This window comes from Poecilia mexicana, unplaced genomic scaffold (assembly GCF_051168715.1).
Source record: "Poecilia mexicana isolate PSO_F unplaced genomic scaffold, ASM5116871v1 scaffold_12, whole genome shotgun sequence".
NCBI lineage: Eukaryota > Metazoa > Chordata > Actinopteri > Cyprinodontiformes > Poeciliidae > Poecilia > Poecilia mexicana.
Window position 1 is genome coordinate 17,939,610 of NW_028263381.1, and position 17,484 is coordinate 17,957,093.

General features: G+C 38.9%; 1 protein-coding gene across 2 annotated transcripts in view; it reads right to left on the reverse strand.

Moving 5' to 3' along the window:
* The window catches only part of palm2akap2 (PALM2 and AKAP2 fusion), a 73,097-nt gene extending 56,225 nt beyond the window's left edge, over window positions 1-16,872 (reverse strand). The window contains exons 1-2 of one of the 2 annotated variants that reach the window (XM_088011031.1): window positions 16,496-16,872; window positions 2,595-2,675 (exon numbers count right to left, since the gene is read on the reverse strand). In XM_088011031.1, the coding sequence (XP_087867157.1) occupies window positions 2,595-2,675; window positions 16,496-16,546 (132 nt within the window). In that variant the 5' untranslated portion in view covers window positions 16,547-16,872. The remainder of the gene's footprint in view (window positions 1-2,594; window positions 2,676-16,495) is intronic. The other variant, XM_088011030.1, reaches the window with a different exon arrangement.
* Between the last annotated feature and the right edge of the window lie 612 nt (window positions 16,873-17,484).

The following is a 17,484-nucleotide window of genomic DNA, read 5'->3' on the forward strand; positions in this document are numbered from 1 at the left end:
GGCTAATCAGGGATCAATAGACAAAAGACAGGGGGACACCCTGGGAAGGTCTCCAGTCACCGACTATTCCACACAGAGACTTTCAGACATACACAGATGCAATTTAGCATAGCCGATTACAAGATGATAAAAAATAAGGAATGAAACTCTTATGTTTGGATTACCTGTCACAACACATTTCAGTATGTTGCTTCTAATGTGAGCTTAAAATGCCAATTGACACACACGAGTTGATAAGTCACACCGTTGTGTTTCAATTTAAACTGCTACTCTTCTAGTTTCTTGTTTTGTCTTGCTGTGCTGCAATGCTAATACTAGCTTGCGCATAGACAAGAGATGGAGATACAGTTTAATCTGATATTTTTATTTACGTCAAGGTGTAACAACAAGTCCTAATGACATTGTCGTAGAGTAAAAAGCTGAAGTAATTTAGGAGATTGGACAAGTAATGCATCTTTCAGAAGCGCTTATTTCTAAACATACTGAAATATCCATCCATCCATTTTCTGTACACCCTTGTCCCGTTCCAGGCGAGAGGCGGGGTACATCCTGGACAGGTCGCCAGTCTGTCGCAGGGCAACACAGAGACAAACAACCATGCACACACACACACACACCTAGGGAGAATTTAGAGAGGCCAATTAACCTGACAGTCATGTTTTTGGAATGTGGGAGGAAGCCGGAGTACCCGGAGAGAACCCACCATGCACAGGGAGAACATGCAGTAGACTGACTGCTGCTTGACTAACTTTTATGAAGGGAGCAGGAAAACAACATCACTGTTTCAAGAAGACTTTGAAGTATCAGAGAAAACGTGTTTTCCAGCACTACTTGTTAGAGAAACATTGCTCTGTAGCAGCCTGTTTTCTCTTGATGAACTTCTTGACCTTTTCCGTCATCCACAAGCAGCAGAATAAAGCCTCTCATTTCAGCTGATTCTGCTCTGCCATCAGAGTTTCTCCACAGTTGTTTATCTTTCGAGTTTGCTCTTTGAACTGTTTTTCCTGCTTTGACCTTTGAGAGTTTTCCGTAAGGGTTCTCAAACTTCTGAAAGGTTTTTTTATTTTTTATTTTTTTTTATCAACCTAAAGAGACATTTCTCTTTTATCTGATAGGACAAAAGTTACCTGACACTGTTTTCTTCAAGAACAGCTCGACTGTTAGCAAAATTACTTGTTAGAATCTCAATTCGCACGGCTTTAATCAATGTGTCTCTCCTTCCCATAACCCTTAAATGGGTGTTAAATTCTTGAAAAATCCCAGTGTGTGGATTCAAACCTGTTCAACAAAGGATCCATTGATGCAAAATTTGTTTTATCACTCTAATTTGTGATTGGATTGTGTTTTTATTGCAAATATTAAAGCTGGCTACTATGGATGTTTTCAGAATAATGAGAAACCACACATATGCTCTTAACCACCCAGTGAGTCTACAGCTGCAAAGCCTCCAGGATTTTCCAAATAAGTCTTTTTGGAAAAACAAACAACTACATTGCAGCAGGGCAGCACAAGAAAATGAAACCCAGCAGATTTGTGAAACATATTTTATCATTACTTACATCTGCCTTTTGACTGTTAGTATTTATTCTCTTAGTGCCAAATGAGTTTAGTTTGATTCTCTCTGATAAGGCTTACGCTGCCTTTTTTTAGGTTTACGAGTAAAATCCAGCCATTTACCCTTTGTTTAAAGAAAGAGATTTAAAGAACACCACATAATTAAATCATTAAACGTATTTTTTCTACTTTTTTTTCCTCCACTGATGAACTCTTAAATGCCTTTTACTTGTTCACTGAATCAAAAGCAAAGGCTGGGTCACCAGTTGTGGTTGGCAGTAAGTGTTAGAAGTTTTATTTGTGGGTGTGCTCGGATTTAAAAGGTTTCTCTTCAAATAAGAAAACAACCTTCGCTGTTTTATGCCTGCACACAAGCCAAATTGAGTGTTGGGCATTTGGATGGAACTGGTACAAGTTACTGAAGAAGTTATTTGTCCAGCCAACATGTGGAGCTGGGCACCACATGGGTTTTGCTAGGACTCAGATGGGCAAACGCAGTTGAAAACCCCATTTAAGTCTTAGTTAGCATTGAGTTTATCCATTGAACTCCGTTAACACGTGTGTGACCCACACTGGTTGGTTTGCTGGATTAAATGTGAGCAAATACAGTCAATCCTATGCAGGTTTATGCTGCGAGTCCGAAGTGGACAAAGGTCTGGTAATGGGTATGAGCAATCAAAACTGGAAACACATGTGGGACCCATCTGGCCGAACCATATGGGTTACACGTGGTCAAACATAAGCCAAATATTTTAAACATGTGAAGCCCACGTGTAGTTTATTGGGTTAAAATGCTAAAGGTAAAGGGCAAAAACAGGCTGGTTTTGTATGTCTTAATACAGTCAGTTGCTATGAGGCCATTATGTGACGTATTGAGCAATTCAATAAGCTGTGCCATTCTATATTATGACTTAATTAGCTGGTGTGGACCGTATTTCATCAACCAAGGTGACTTAATTCTGCGCGGCATGAATGAAGTCAGCTTATCAACCACGTAGCACATTTTGTAGCTTCTGAGGTCCATGAACAGACCTACCAACCTTAACATGCTGAAGCTGTAGCACCAGTTCGTCAAGCTGACTTCTTTTGTCATCAATTTCAGTTTGTCGTTTCCGCTTCTCCTGAAAGGTAAGAAAGAAAAAAAAAACAATATGAAAGATTATTTATTTACATGGAATGTTAAATATTTGACAAGGTGAATGTACTTATATTCAATTGTAACATTTAAAAATGATTTCTGTTTCAGGCTGCTGGCATTACTAAACTGGTTCAGGATATTTGGCGCGTATTTATTTTAACCTTGAGAGAGAACTGTGAGAAACTGAGACGATAATGAGATGGGACTGTTCGCACAGAGGAAGCAATACGTCGAAATAGCTGGAGGTCAGAGTTTATCTAACTTTGAGAGGGGGTTAAGGCGCAGACCAATGCAGGGATGATGGATTAGACCCTGATGCCGAACCTAAACTTGAAGAGAGAAAACGATCCTCGACTTTGGAGAGAAATGAATGAGGCTGATGTACAAACTGCCTGCACAGGGAAAACATGGAAACATAAACACAAGTCATTCCAGGATAACCCTTCTTGGGGCATGAGTACATACGATACTAAGCATGTGAACAGAGCTCTCTCACTCTCTTTCTGTGGGAGTGAAACAAGGATTTCTAGGACATTTCCTGTCGGCTAAATATAACTTTCAGGGAAAGCCCCCAAATGTGAATAAACGTTAGAGCATGGCTAAAACAAAGCAGAGGCATAGTGAATTTAGAAGAAAGAGTAGAATGGACTTTGGAGATGGAAAATAGAGGAAAAAGTGGCATGGAAAACCCCATATTAAGTTGGAAAAAATAAAAACGGCAGCAAATTTGAGGAGTGACTACGACTACACCATGATAGACATCTTCTTTTCTGCTTTCTTAGCCATTAACAATTCTTGTAGATCTAGCTTGAGCCTTGTCTCAACTCAGTGTTACCCTGAATTTTCACCCTTTTTATCGTCTTATTATATTTATGTTTTATTCTTCTTGTTGCTATGCAGGAACCATTAGGTATCAGAATATATTAAAGGTGAAAACTTCAAAAAATGAGTTGATCTTATTATATCCACAAAAGATCAGTTCAAAAATACATCTTAAATGTGGAACAGAAAATGCTAAATGGTTTTTTAGGAAATATATATAAAGCATTTAAAATTGGTCCAGTTGTGTAAGGAGTGAAATCTTAGAGGCAGGTAAGCATTGCAACAGCTTGAGGCAGTCAGTGATGGTTGAGAGATTAGTGTGCTTGTTTTGTTCCACAGAATTAGCAAACAGGCCTCAGGAGGAGCAAATATGAGCTGCAGTGATCATTTTCTACACGTCTACAAACATGGAGAAAAACTCAGCAGCTACAGTTTGAGAGCTTTAGTGCAAGCTGGAAAAATATCTGCAGCAAGACTGAGGTAATTTTTGTCTTTCTGTCTCTCTTGCACACACGCACACACACACACACACACACACACACACACACACACACACACACACACACACACACACACACACACACATGCATGCACACACACCACAAGAGCCTACAAAGCACCAGTTCCCATGGTTGGTAAAGTACAGTCATAGCCTCAGCGGTATGGCTGACAGATGTCAGGGGACTGTTGAGAACATGTGGTTGGTTGAGGATTGAGCTAAACATACAAATGCAGACACACACGCATATTTCCTTTAGTTTTTTGCTATCCTTCTAATAGTCCAAAATCTTTAGATACCAAATTACTATCACATGCTAAAAATGAGCGCCAGCTGGATCTAAAGCTCACTACATCGGCAAAGTAACAATGAGCTATTATAAGACCAAGTTAAGAGCTAAAGGACGGTAGAAAATTAGAATTAACCATCTTGTAGTCAAACAGCTGACTAGCATACAACAATGCCGCTCTGCGTTGAACAAAAACATGTAAGAGGCAAGAAAACTAGTAAAGTCACTAGAAAAATTTAATGAATGAAAGTAAGAAGTGTTGCAGCTTCTTCTGGACAAACTGGACAAATGGGCTACTTCCACCCACACATTCTTGTAATGTGGAGTAAAACTGCATAATGAAGCTGGCTTTGTTGATATGAATGGGTGATAACAGCCTGTAGGCAGAACGGACTTCTTCTGAAGTGAAAAATGAGCAGCACAACTTAAATTTAAATGACACCTTGATTTAAAAAAGGATAAATGATTGACTATCAGAAAAAAAAAAAAAAAAAAAAAAAAAAATATATATATATATATATATATATATATATCTGCAGTACAGTTGTAGCTGGGAACTTTCACTGCTCTTTGTGTTCAAATAACTATCACTGTCTTGGATCATAAACAGATTAATTATCAGGCAGATTAAAAGGTGTCAAAAGTCAAATTGAGGAAGCAGGAAAAAGACCCTCAACACTGATCTGTTCACTGTTTGCTCCCGCCAAACAAAGACATCCTCCTCTTCCGAAAAATATGTTGACATTCTCGGTGACACGCTCACGACTTCCCACATTCTGACTCACAGTGTTTTGTCCCCACTTGGCCTGCTGCTGCTGCTGCTGCTGCATGGGCCCTTGAACAGAAGTCACCACTTTTCCCACAAGGGTTGACACAATGTGAAAGAATGATGGACACGCTCAAACAGAAGGTCATGATGAGTTATTTAAGTGTTTAATCTCTAATTCTAACTCCTGTTTTGTAACACTGTTTCTCTAAAACTTTACACCAGCTTTAGCACATTTTTTAGCATCATGTTCGGAAAGACAAAAAAATATTGAGACGAGATGAGGTCAAAGCCTTGCTTGTAGACTTTTCTGTAAATTTAAATATAGTTGAGTGAAGACATATTGGCCTGAGTTCGATTGGCTCCTGTAGTAGAACTGTGAAAGGTTTTGGTTCCTAAAAGTTCCCCAAAATATAGAACAGCAACAACAAAAATATGTAACCAAAGTTATATATGCACAAGAAATAGGCTTTTAGTGCACCTGGTGTCACAGGTATGTGTGTGTGTGTGTGTGTGTGTGTGTGTGTGTGTGTGTGTGTGTGTGTGTGTATGCGTGTATGCGTGGGGGTGTGTGTGTGTGTGTGTGTGTTTCAGCAATCTTCATGACACTGTTAAATTTTTCTATTGTGTTTTCAAACCGTTCTATAACAAGTCAAACCAACACACGAACATCCAACCAACCAACGCAGCAAAAAACAAGCCATACAAACCAAGCATTCGAAACAACTAGTTAGTCACAACAAACCAAACAGCCACTCATCTAAACAAACCAACCAAGCGAACAAAACCAACTAGGTTAAACAAATCAATTTAACCAAACAAACTAACTAAGCAAACTGCTCAATTAAACAATCCAAATGAAAAAGTACCAAACCAACCAACATTTCATGAAACCAACTAAACAAGTAACAAACAACTAAGTCAACAAAACAAATCAATTAAAACCAGTTAATTAAACCAGCCAACACCCCGGCAAACCAACCAAAGAAGAAAAGCAAACCAGCAATAACACCAACGAAAAGAAATCAAATTGGTTAAACAATTTAATTGACCAAAACAAAAAGAGTTCATCCAGACTAACCAACACACACCCCACCAAACCAACTAAACAAGAGAAACAAACCAACCTAAAAGAAGAAGCAAACTAAACAAATGAGTTAAACCAACCAACCAAGAAACAAAAATAATTAACCAAGGCGATTAAATCAAACAAACCGAACCAACGAAACAACCCAACTTAACAAACCCAACCAAACAACATTACAGATACATTTAGAAGGAATCATTTCTAACACACTTTAAAAACTTAAAAAAAATAAAAATAAAAAATCAACCCAAAAAATGAACCCAAAATACAAAGAGTAAAGGCTGTAACAAAGAGAGGTTTCTGGTGGTGAACCATCTTGGACCGATTAAAATGGTGTTCCAAACAAGAATGCTGCTAAACTTATAAGTTTAATTTCACACATGCCAAGTTTTAACTGAAAAAGACCCACATTTTATTCTTTTAATAGCACCTTTTGTTTTAAATTATCGAAGCTTTCTTTTTTCCATGTTGGAAATCTCTTGCTTAATAAGTGAAACAATGTGTGTGGTTTCATGCACTTGCCTTTCGATTTCAGAAAGACTATTTAAAAACCTTTTTTAGCCATGGTTGTTAAATAAGGAATGTTTTCATTTCTGGAGCCTGAAATCTCAGGTCAAAAAGTTATATTTGCACAAGGAACTGGCTTTTTGTGCACATAATGTCTCAGGTGGTATGTTTGTGTGTGTGTGTGTGTGTGTGTGTGTGTCTTTTTTTTTAATATAATTTTTATATTATAAAATTATATAATATGAAAATTATTATTATATAATTAAAACATAATTAAAATGAGTGTTTTAATAGAACACTAATTGAGTTAGTGTTCAATTAAAACACAATTTTGTTTGTTTTTTTAAAGAGTGCTTTATATATATATATATACCGTATTTTCCGCACTATAAGGCGCACCGGATTATAAGGCGCACCTTCAATGAATGGCCTATTTTAGGACTTTTTTCATACATTAGGCGCACCGCATTATAAGGCGCATAGAATAGACGCTTCATACTCTATTATTACACATCCACATTAATAAAGAAATGGTCCCCGAGTACTTTATATAGTAGGCTGGCCCAGTCGTTGTTTCACTCACGGTGTTGGTGTTGCGATATTATGCCCAACTGCTTTCTGGGTAACACAGACCAACCGACACGCTGCCGCTGCAGTCTCTGTCTCTCTTCCCCTGCCCCTCCCCCCCTTTAAATGTATTATCAAACTTTATTAACAAACCAGTGTTCTGACAACTATCCCAGCATGCACCGCGCACTACTTCTTCTACGGGGGAAAAAGAAGTTGGCGGCTGCTTACCGTAGTGGACCAACTACGTAAGCAGCCTACTGCATGTCGGTGTAAACATGAAGTCTTTCATTTCGATCTGAGTTAATTAGCGTAGCATTTCTGCCGGATTTTCACAACATATCAGCCACGACAATGGACAGGGGAACCAACAAGTTCATGTCATCTTTTTTGGACGACATCAAGGTGTTTGAGCCACTGGATGCCTCCAACATTGTGCGCGTCACAGCTAAAAGCTACCGATAGATGAGGAAAACAGCAGATCCTCACACCCTCAGCATAAATATAGCTGTGGACAAGATCACTGATGCCTATTGTTCTTGCAAGGCTGGGTAAGTCGGCATTCATGGTTTTGAATGTACATTAGCATATGTTTACTACTGTAGCTTGTGTTTGTGAGACGGTCACGCACGTGGTAGCTGCACTGTGACCTAAAATGGGCATTAGCCAATGAAACGCGGCCCCTGTGGTAAGGTCCGTTGCTGGACCTGTTGTGGCTCAATATTGGTCCATATATAAGGCGCACCGGATTATAAGGGGCACTGTCGGCTTTTGAGGAAATTGAAGGTTTTTATGTGCGTCTTATAGTGCGGAAAATACGGTATATATATATATATATATATATATATATATATATATATATATATATAAAAGAGCTGAGAACACATACTTTATTCTTGCTCCTACTCTTTTCTCTGTCCCTTGGTAATTAATCCAAGTTCCCTTTAAATTCTTGCACAGAGAAACGGAGCAGAAGCTGATAAATCATCAGTTTTTGCATGTGACTTTCACATAAACACTTTGTAACAATACTGTATATCCACATGCATTAGGCAAACATCAGCATTTTTTATGCTTCATCAGGAAGAAGGGGATTATAAGACCAAATGTAATCCATCAGAACAGGTCAACAGGACAAAACAGGATTTTTCTCTTGTATTTGTTTTTGTGACATTTTTAAGCTTAAAATAAGTTCATGTGAATCTCTAGATTTTCTTTCCCCACTGTAAACTCCAAGTGAACAGTTTTGTTCATTTTTCCTTGAAACTTGATCATGCACCAATTGTGTAATGTTAATGCATAACATTTTTATTTTTTAACATAATACTTACGTCATGTCAAAGCTAATAATGTGCCTCATTCTCACTGGAATCCACACATTGATTCTTACACACTCTCACACACTATTCAAATATCTAAATGTAAGATGCTATCAGGCTTTTGGCTTTTTAACAGAACCTCCCCTAAAAATCAGACTTCAAAGTCAAAGTATGGTTCCGAATCTGATTCTGAAAAACATAAAACTCCAGCCAACACATTGCCAATCTGAAACCATGCAGAAAAGTATTATTTTGAGTGGTTTTGCACTCTTTATTTGAAATAAGCAAAACAAAACAAACAAAAAAAAAAGTTAATGAAGGGAGATGAAAGTAAAACAAATGTTCTCAGATCACACATTAAAGCAAATACTGATTCACAGTGTTTATGGGGCGGGAAACGGAATGCTAAGCTGCAGAAACTCGTCTTTATGAGCTGGTGAAAATGTTTTTGTCCTTAAAACCAGCGGAGCTCAGAGAGAGCATGTTTTGATCTTGCACATCCAGGATTAGATCAGACCGATTGCTAATCAACGTTCTGCTGATGTTGGAGTTGTGAAGAGGGCAGGGCGGCAGATCAGATTGGTTACATTCTGTACATGCCAACACACCCAGCAGAGAAATCTAACTGGGAATATCGTCTTCCGTTCTGTGGACAGCCATACCTGAGAGCTTAGAGAACACCAACTGAAATGGATGGGAGCTTCACGTGTCGCTGGTGTGACCACACGCTTAGAAGATCTTTGCATTTTATAATTATATCACCACTACTATTTCTTAATTAATAAATCTGTTCAATTAAAAGAAGCAAAAAAAAAACAAAAAAAACTTTTAAATGTTTCCATGTTGCAAAAAAATGTGTTTTCATACTCTACTGTGAATGTTTCGCCACTCTTGATGGATGCAAATATTTGCCGCAAATGCAAACACCTCCTTCCTCACAAAATTTTTACTCATTACATGTGAACAACAGCATGCTAATTTGGTACCTCCTCAGCTAACAGTCGTATCAATAAATGCCAAGTCAGCACATCGCTGAAATGCACCGCGTGCTGATGTTACACGACGACAGCAGCAGGTGGTCGTTATGTGAAAATAATCTGTGTGCTCCTTGAAATGCACATACGAACGACATAAAAAAAAAAAACATTTTAAAATGTTACATGTGGCTGTAATGAATGATGTTTTGCTCAGAACTTGCTACTTTTCAAGCTTCTTAGTTGCAGTTCTGTCAATATTCTGCTTGCATTGTGCAGCACCTTAAACAAAAGTTACCACGCCCCTTTGACTTTCCCACATAATTTCATTTCATAACTACAAACCTCAACACACTCAATTGTGATTCTGAGGAAACAATGTTCTTACAGTCTTTTGTGGCATCCACTTTATTTACTTTGGTACACGTAATAAAACCCCACACAACTCCCTGCAGAAGTTGCCTAAATTGTAAATTTAGTCCAGCTTTAGATGAGACCAAACTTTATCCTATACATGCAAATTGCTATGTGGCAGAAAAAAACAAAACCTACACAGCACATGGAGAGGCATCATTGTGCTGCAGAAATACTTTTTTTTTTTTTACCATAAGGACAGAGAATCTGGTCAGAGCTGATAGGGAAAATGGAGGTAAATGCAAGAAAATCCCTGTTAGGTGTTGCAAAATATTTAAGATTGGGTAAGGGTTTACTTTCTACCATGACAGCAACACTGAAAAGATACAATTTAATGTCATTTCAGACCTAAAGTCGACTGAGAATTTGAAAATTGCAGCTTCTAGATTCTTTCCAACTTAACTTAAGGGGTCTGAATGCTAACCACATTTTTCAGATCTTTATTTGAAAACATTTCTGAAAATGAATCCATGGAACCCTTTCTCTTTGCAGTCATATGCATCTTTCTGTTGATCCATCATTTGAAATTCCAGTCAAATGCGTCGACATTTTTGGCCGTATCACTGAAACACGTGAAAAAGTTCGAGAAGTTTAAATACTTTTGCAAGGCGTTGCATATTATTCAAACAAGACGAGCGTGACAAGAAATAAAGAAATCCATTCTAGCCTCTCGTGCCTCACGTCTCTGCAAAACTCCCACTGATACACACACAGAAGTTATGCCACTAGTAACATACAAACACACACTCACAAACCCAAAAGACCAGTAGGTCCAGGACAGCTGCTGCTAATTTTAGAGGGCTTGTAACTCCTGCTGTGCCCGAGACCCCTTGCTCCCCAACACGACACACCCCTTCTTCCTTTTTCTAAATGACTTTACCCCAAGCACAATCCCCCTCCTCTATAAAATAAAGTCAATAAACTAGGTTTTCTTTAGCGCCCTGGAATCCTGTTTGCTCAGTCGGTAATAGTCTGCCTCTACTCTGCCAAATATTCACAACCTATGACACGATTTTGGGGAAGCTGTTTAAACAGATCTGATTTTGTAAGAAAAACCTCAGAAATACAAGAACCTGAATTTGCTCTTCAGTGTCTCTACTGGCTGTGAACAGCCAATAATTAATGATAAATGAATAAAGAAGGTAGAAATAATATTTTTTACGTATCAGACAGAAAAGTAGGAATGTCTTTTTTGATTGTTTCATCGTGGAGAGTATGTTCTGTACCTTTCCTTGGGAAAAAAATATTATTACTAAGTGACTTTTTACACATTTTCACCAGAGCAGCTCATAATTTAATCCAACATATGTTACATATTACAGTTTTGGAGCATTTAATTTGACTTTACAGTTGAGTTTGGGCCTTTATGGGAAACTGCTATGTTATGTCCTTTGTACAACAAGGAACTGTGGTTAATAATTGCATTTATTTATTTTTTACAGAAGCACAGTTAAACACAGCTTATTGAAAAATTATTCTACAAAGTTAAGAGACTCGATGTGAACTAAAAATGTGGTAATGTATGATTTTAACCAGTGGTGACTAAACCTTTTGCCAAGAGGCCAAAATTGTAAAGCTAAAAAAAACAAAAAGAAAACAAGTAAATATTCTGATCATTGATAATTACCTCACATCACTGCTTTTTGAAAAGACAATGATATTATTTTGTTTTTCTTTTTGGGTTGGATTGCTTTCCTTAATTGGCATTAAAAAAAGTAAAAATCTTTCCATAGCAACAAGAACAGGACATGGGTCAATGCTGGCGATACTTAGTTAAGTTAAATCATTCATGATTGATTTTTTTCTCTAAAAAAGTGCTGATAGTAAAAACATTATTATTAAAACAGAAATACTTTGTGTTGTACCTAATTATGTTTAACATTTGAAATTTCTGAAATTGTCTGACAAATTACTCAGAGGATGTTTTGGCAGCAGTTACTGTGATGTAAATGACATAAATGAAGCCTCATGTTGATCATTTCATTACAATTTCTTTAAAATTATTTTTCATAAATGAAATATAGCTCGAGGTGTTCTCAATAAAACTACGCTTGATGTAATGTGAACTCCAACAGAATATTCACCAATAACGTGGAGAAAAATTGGTAACAGCAGCAACAGCAGCAGCAACAGCAGCAGCAGCAACAGCAGCAGCAGCAACAGCAGCAGCAGCAACAGCAGCAGCAGCAGCAGCAGCAGCAGCAGCAGGAGCAGCAGCAGCAACAGCAGCAGCAGCAACAGCAGCAGCAGCAACAGCAACAGCAGCAGCAGCAGCAGCAGCAGCAGCAGCTCACTCTCACCCTGCCCTAATCACCACCACCTCACTAAATACACACTAGGATTTCTCCATTTTCTAAAAACCTGCAGAGATCTCTTCCTCACTTCCATTCAAATAAACCTAATATGTGGTTTGTAGCGGTTTGTGAGCAAAAGTCTATTAGTCTTGCATGTAAGAGTCCTGGGGCATCAACATAGATATAGCACACTTTGAAGTGCAGAGAGATTATGATTTTAAAGATGATGCAAAAAAAAAAAAAAGACATATTTGTGCTAAACATCAGTTTACGTGGGAGATATCATTTTTGCTTTGTTTTGTACTTGGAGTCAGACAATTTGGGGTCTTTTGTACACTGTGTGTGTGCGTGTGTGTGTGTGCGCGCGTGTGTGTGTGTGTGTGTGTGTGTGGGTGTGTGTATGTGTTTCAGGGGGCTAAGTTAGAGTCCAGAGTGCTGAGGTCATCTATATAAACATAACAACACAACAGAGGAGTCAGTGAATGAGTGCATGCAGAAACCCAGACTCTTGTATGTATGCTGTCATACTGCTTGTGGCTGAAAGGCTATATGGGTAATGGTTAATTAGAGCGAAGAGTCGCTCACCATTCACTGGCTGATGCTGAAACCACATGCAAGGTTTCTGGTGAACGAGCACCTATTTGCAGATGCGCTTAAAGTATTTTGGCCAACCCTGACCAGAAAGTACTCCAGATCGCTTCCAAAATTACATGGTAATAACAAACTAATTGTGGGTCTGAATTTAACAAGAAGACATCGATGCTGTTTTCTAATCTGGCCAATTAGTGTTCACAGAAAAGAGCTATGTTCATAAGCACAGTGAGAGTTTTGACTTTTTGGCTGACACGTAACATTAATTTTGATTTCTTCTCTCAAAAAGAAAAAAAAAAAAACTATTTTCCCTGAACGAAGAGGGAAAAGAAATTACAGCTCACTGCCTGGTTAAGTTGCTTCAGCGTTTAACCAGAACCAAACCACACTGAAAGAATGAATGGTCTACAGTTACAAATAAAAGCACAATAACTGTTTTCAGATGAATTATGATGATGATCATATCCAGTGAGTTTTGCCAGGACCGACTGTGAACATAATCGACCTCAACTTACCACGCCTCCCCAGAAAATCTATCTTTTTCCAGTCACAATATGAAAACAAAAAAACTTCTGAACAGGAAATGTTTTTAATTTTGATATTTTCAGGGAAATGTTTAATTGCAGCAAGCTTAGCAGTGAGCAAATGTCGGAGGGAGGTTACGGTCACAGTGGACCCTGACCTGTTCCTGGTTCAGAAATCAAACTTTTCTGTGGAATATGACTCCAAATTATCTTCAGAAAACCTGCCTACTCATGCATTTTTTTTTTTTTGGTTCCTAACCTCAAACCCACACAAATATCACACTGTCATTTAATACAGTGTTCATTTGGAGACACATTTATTTGGTCATTATTATGAAGCTGCAGCTAGCATGAGCAGACTGTTAAGGGCCATTAGCAGCCCATAATCCACCAACTGGAGCATTTTTCTCACAGTAAAACATGAGCGCAGACATTGTATGTGTGGGGATAAAAAAAAAAAAAAGTTCAAAATATTCTCATTGAGAGTAATGCAGATAGAACAGAAATCTCAATTTACTATAGTTTTAAAAATAAGTAACGTATATACAAATGTAATGATTCAATTTTTAAGACTTTAACTGTATAATTAGAGCCATGAGGACCATGATTTATGAATGATGCAGGCCGATCATTGCAGCAAGTGAACATTATAATGACTTCTGTCTTATAACTATTATTAATGTCAATACTTTAGCATCCAGCATGGTAGAAAGTTCAATCTTTGATTTATTGCACTACAGGCCAGTTTATGTTGTACTGCTGTCATGTTTGAAAAGGATTCACAAACATTTGAGTATTCTTTTAAAGCTTCCTACTTGGCTCAAGTTCTTCTGAAGTATTAATGAGGACAGAAATTGATGGTGATGACAAGGAGATCTCAGGGGAGTGATCAAATATTGATGAAATCCTTAGTCACAGACAGGAGCTGCTTGTGTACATTGTGCATCTATTCAAAGGGTTTCATCACAGCTGGTCATGAGGTAGTGATCAGGAACAAGATTTTAGGAGAATACGGACTCAAAACTGCTGGTTTTCCTTCATAGTGCTTCTATGTTTGGATTCAGTGAGATAAAGAGAAAGTGGCAGATTAGCCAGTGGTTTTTCCCACATTGAAAGGAGCACAGACTGACACTCTAGGAAAACATGGGTCTTCCAGAAACTAAGGCAGAGACACTTCTACTGATTATTCAATAATTCTATTAAATTGTCTGTAGTCAGAATCAGGGTTTTGCAAAGGGCACTAAATTCATTTTCTTTCCCTTAAACGACTGATTTGAGGATATGTTTATGGTTGCTTCACATCTGGAAGACCAATTTCCACCAAAGCGTTTGAAACGTTGCTCCAGTATTTCCACACAATATTCTCTCCTCATACATTTTGGGAAGTATGCCAGTCTCTCCTGCAGCAAAACAAGCCTACGACATGATGCTGCCACTTCACAGATGGGATGGTGTTCTCAGCCTCACAAGCTCCCTGCTTTTTTTTTCCTCCAAATGCACCATTGGCTTCTTCCTGTCCGAGTGGCCTTTCAGTCCTTGTGCACGACTCACTCTTTGCTTTTGTTTTGTGTTTAATGATGTAAAGCACTTTGAAATGCCTTGCTGCTGAAATGTGCTATACAGATAAAGTTTGATTGATTTGTTTTAGGGATAAAATGCCCATCTTCAATCAAAACAGAAGCGGTAAAAATATTTCTTATTTTGCAGTTTTAAATAAAAGCAATTTGTTCACGTTATAAAAGTTTGTTTTGCATGCGAGTCAGTGTCTAGATAGAGTGGTACTTTTTTGCAAGGCTACCACGAGAATCTCATACTATCCCCTGCCTAACGAACAGCATGAACCGTCTTCAAATTATATAATATAATTATTTTCCTTGCAGCTCAACTGACAAAGAACCAACAAACTCTCTGTAAGGACGAAACACGCGTGTTTTCTTTTCCTCAGACTGTGAGAACTTTCCACTCTGTTCCTCTTTAGATGTTATGTGGAGGCTGGTATGGCTGCCATCTTTCAACGTGGCCAAAATAGTTTCTCCATCTGCAGCTCCAACAACTCTGCCCCCCGCCCCATACATCCACAGAAACAAGCGCACACACGCATACACACTTCTCGGTTTGCGTGTGTGTGTGAGGTATGCTGTGGTTCCTATTCGGTGCCAAATTTAGTCGTGAGCAATGAACTCTGGTGCAACCGTTGCTTCTGAGTCGTATTAGCACAAAGGCAATCATTAGCACTTATTTCAACGTTACACGTGACGGTAAGTATCCAAATGTGTTACTGAGAGACCACCTCAACAGGGGGAGTCGATGTAACTGAAAATTTCAAGCATCTGGCCAAACCAAAAACTGAAAAGCTGATTTTTCCGCCAATCTCTCCATTACTTAACTCTCCTCCTATAAAATAAGACGTAGAAAAACCAAAACGGACACAAATATCAGGACAAATGGAGCAGGATTACGAGACAGAAGGCTGGCGAGGGAGTAAAGAACATTACAACTGGTGCAACAGGAACGGACTTTGTTCAACGTGAGGAAAACGTGTAGGAGACCCTGACGTCATCCTGAAAGGTTTCCAGCTTGCATCACTTTGAGTTTTCGGCTCAGGATCCGTCCCGAGTGCAAGGCAGCGGCACAGTTTTGCAGACAAATATGACTCCGTCTTTCACAACAGATTAAGATCTGGGTGAATATAGGTGGAACTTAGAAAGATACAAAGCAGACAAAAGTCGCAAGTTAGTTCTGTAGCCAGGATTTCAGTAAAGTATCAAATTAAACAGTCTCACACTCAGTGGCCAGTAGTACACATTCATACAGAAATCTCCTGAGTCTGCGTCATTCACTTTTTTTAGGTCAACATTTGAACTTTTGAACAAATAAACAAGCAAGAAACAAAAGGAAAAGATTTTTTTCGGTTATTTTGCAAGACAGATTATATAATAGAACAGAAGCACAGAAGCTGAAAGGACCGCGTGAACTCTGAGGTGAGACACCGAAAGAACCTGGATGCAATGTCCAGCAACCCCGGAGTCCCTTCGGTTTTCACAGATAGACGGTAAAACAAACAGACTGGAGGTCAACGAAAGACAGCAAAAAAAATAAAAATAAAAAATGAGCAGAATGACGTGAAAAGTGAGAGTTTCAAAGACTCACCGCCAGGGCCTGCAGCCTCTCTTTGTGGAGCTGAGCCTCCTCACACGACATCCTGAGGGGGAAGCAGGGGAGAGGGAGGTGAAAGAAGAACAAGAGGTGAGATTCTCAAAGAGTCCCTCAACTCGGAGATCAGAGACGCCGAAGGGAGGGAAGTGGAGGAGTGAGGAAGGAGAGGTAGAGCAGGAGAAGCAGGAGGAGGAGGAAGAGGAGTATCCAGATGATTTCTTTCCTCAGTTATAATCCAAGCAGAATGAAAGACCTCTCACTCGGTGGCCATGTGCCTCACACTCAGCCCACTGCTCACATTCTCTCTCTGTCTTTCTGTCTGTCACCCACTCTTTCTTCGGCTCTCTTCGTCTCTCCTCCCATTTGTCCCCCTTTCCCCTCTCCCTCCCCCCCTTCTTTAGGCATGAGCCATGTGTGATTAAACAGCTGGGAGGAGCAGCTGAGAAAGGGATGGAGCAAGAGAGGGAGAGAGAGAGAGAGAGAGAGAAAGAGAACGATGGGGTTAAAGAAACCCAGGGAATTGGGGAGAGGATGAAGGAAGTTGCAGATGTAAGGAAAACTGTGGGAGACAAGCGATTTTTCATATTAGAAAGGTGAAGGAAGGTGCTTGAGATGCTGAATAAAAGATGAAGAGGTAAGAAAAAGAGCTGCTGTAGAGACTCCTACAGCCCTCACTGTGTGCAAAGTTTTTTATTTTCATTTTATGGAGGGGAAGCTACTTCCATTTGGTTTTTAAAACCACCTATTTTTTATGTGACGAACAAAAAGAGGACAACGGTGTGTTAATAAACACCCATGACGAACACGGTGACCACAAAATACCTGCCATGCTGTTGTTGGACTGTTTAGATGATTTGTGGTTTTGTACATTGTGCATAATATTGGAGCTCTTTCTTAATCTTATATGTGAACTGTCTGCAATCTGTTTCTGACATAAGTATGAATAACACGCAAGCCATCGATCCCTGGTCCGGGTAAGTACG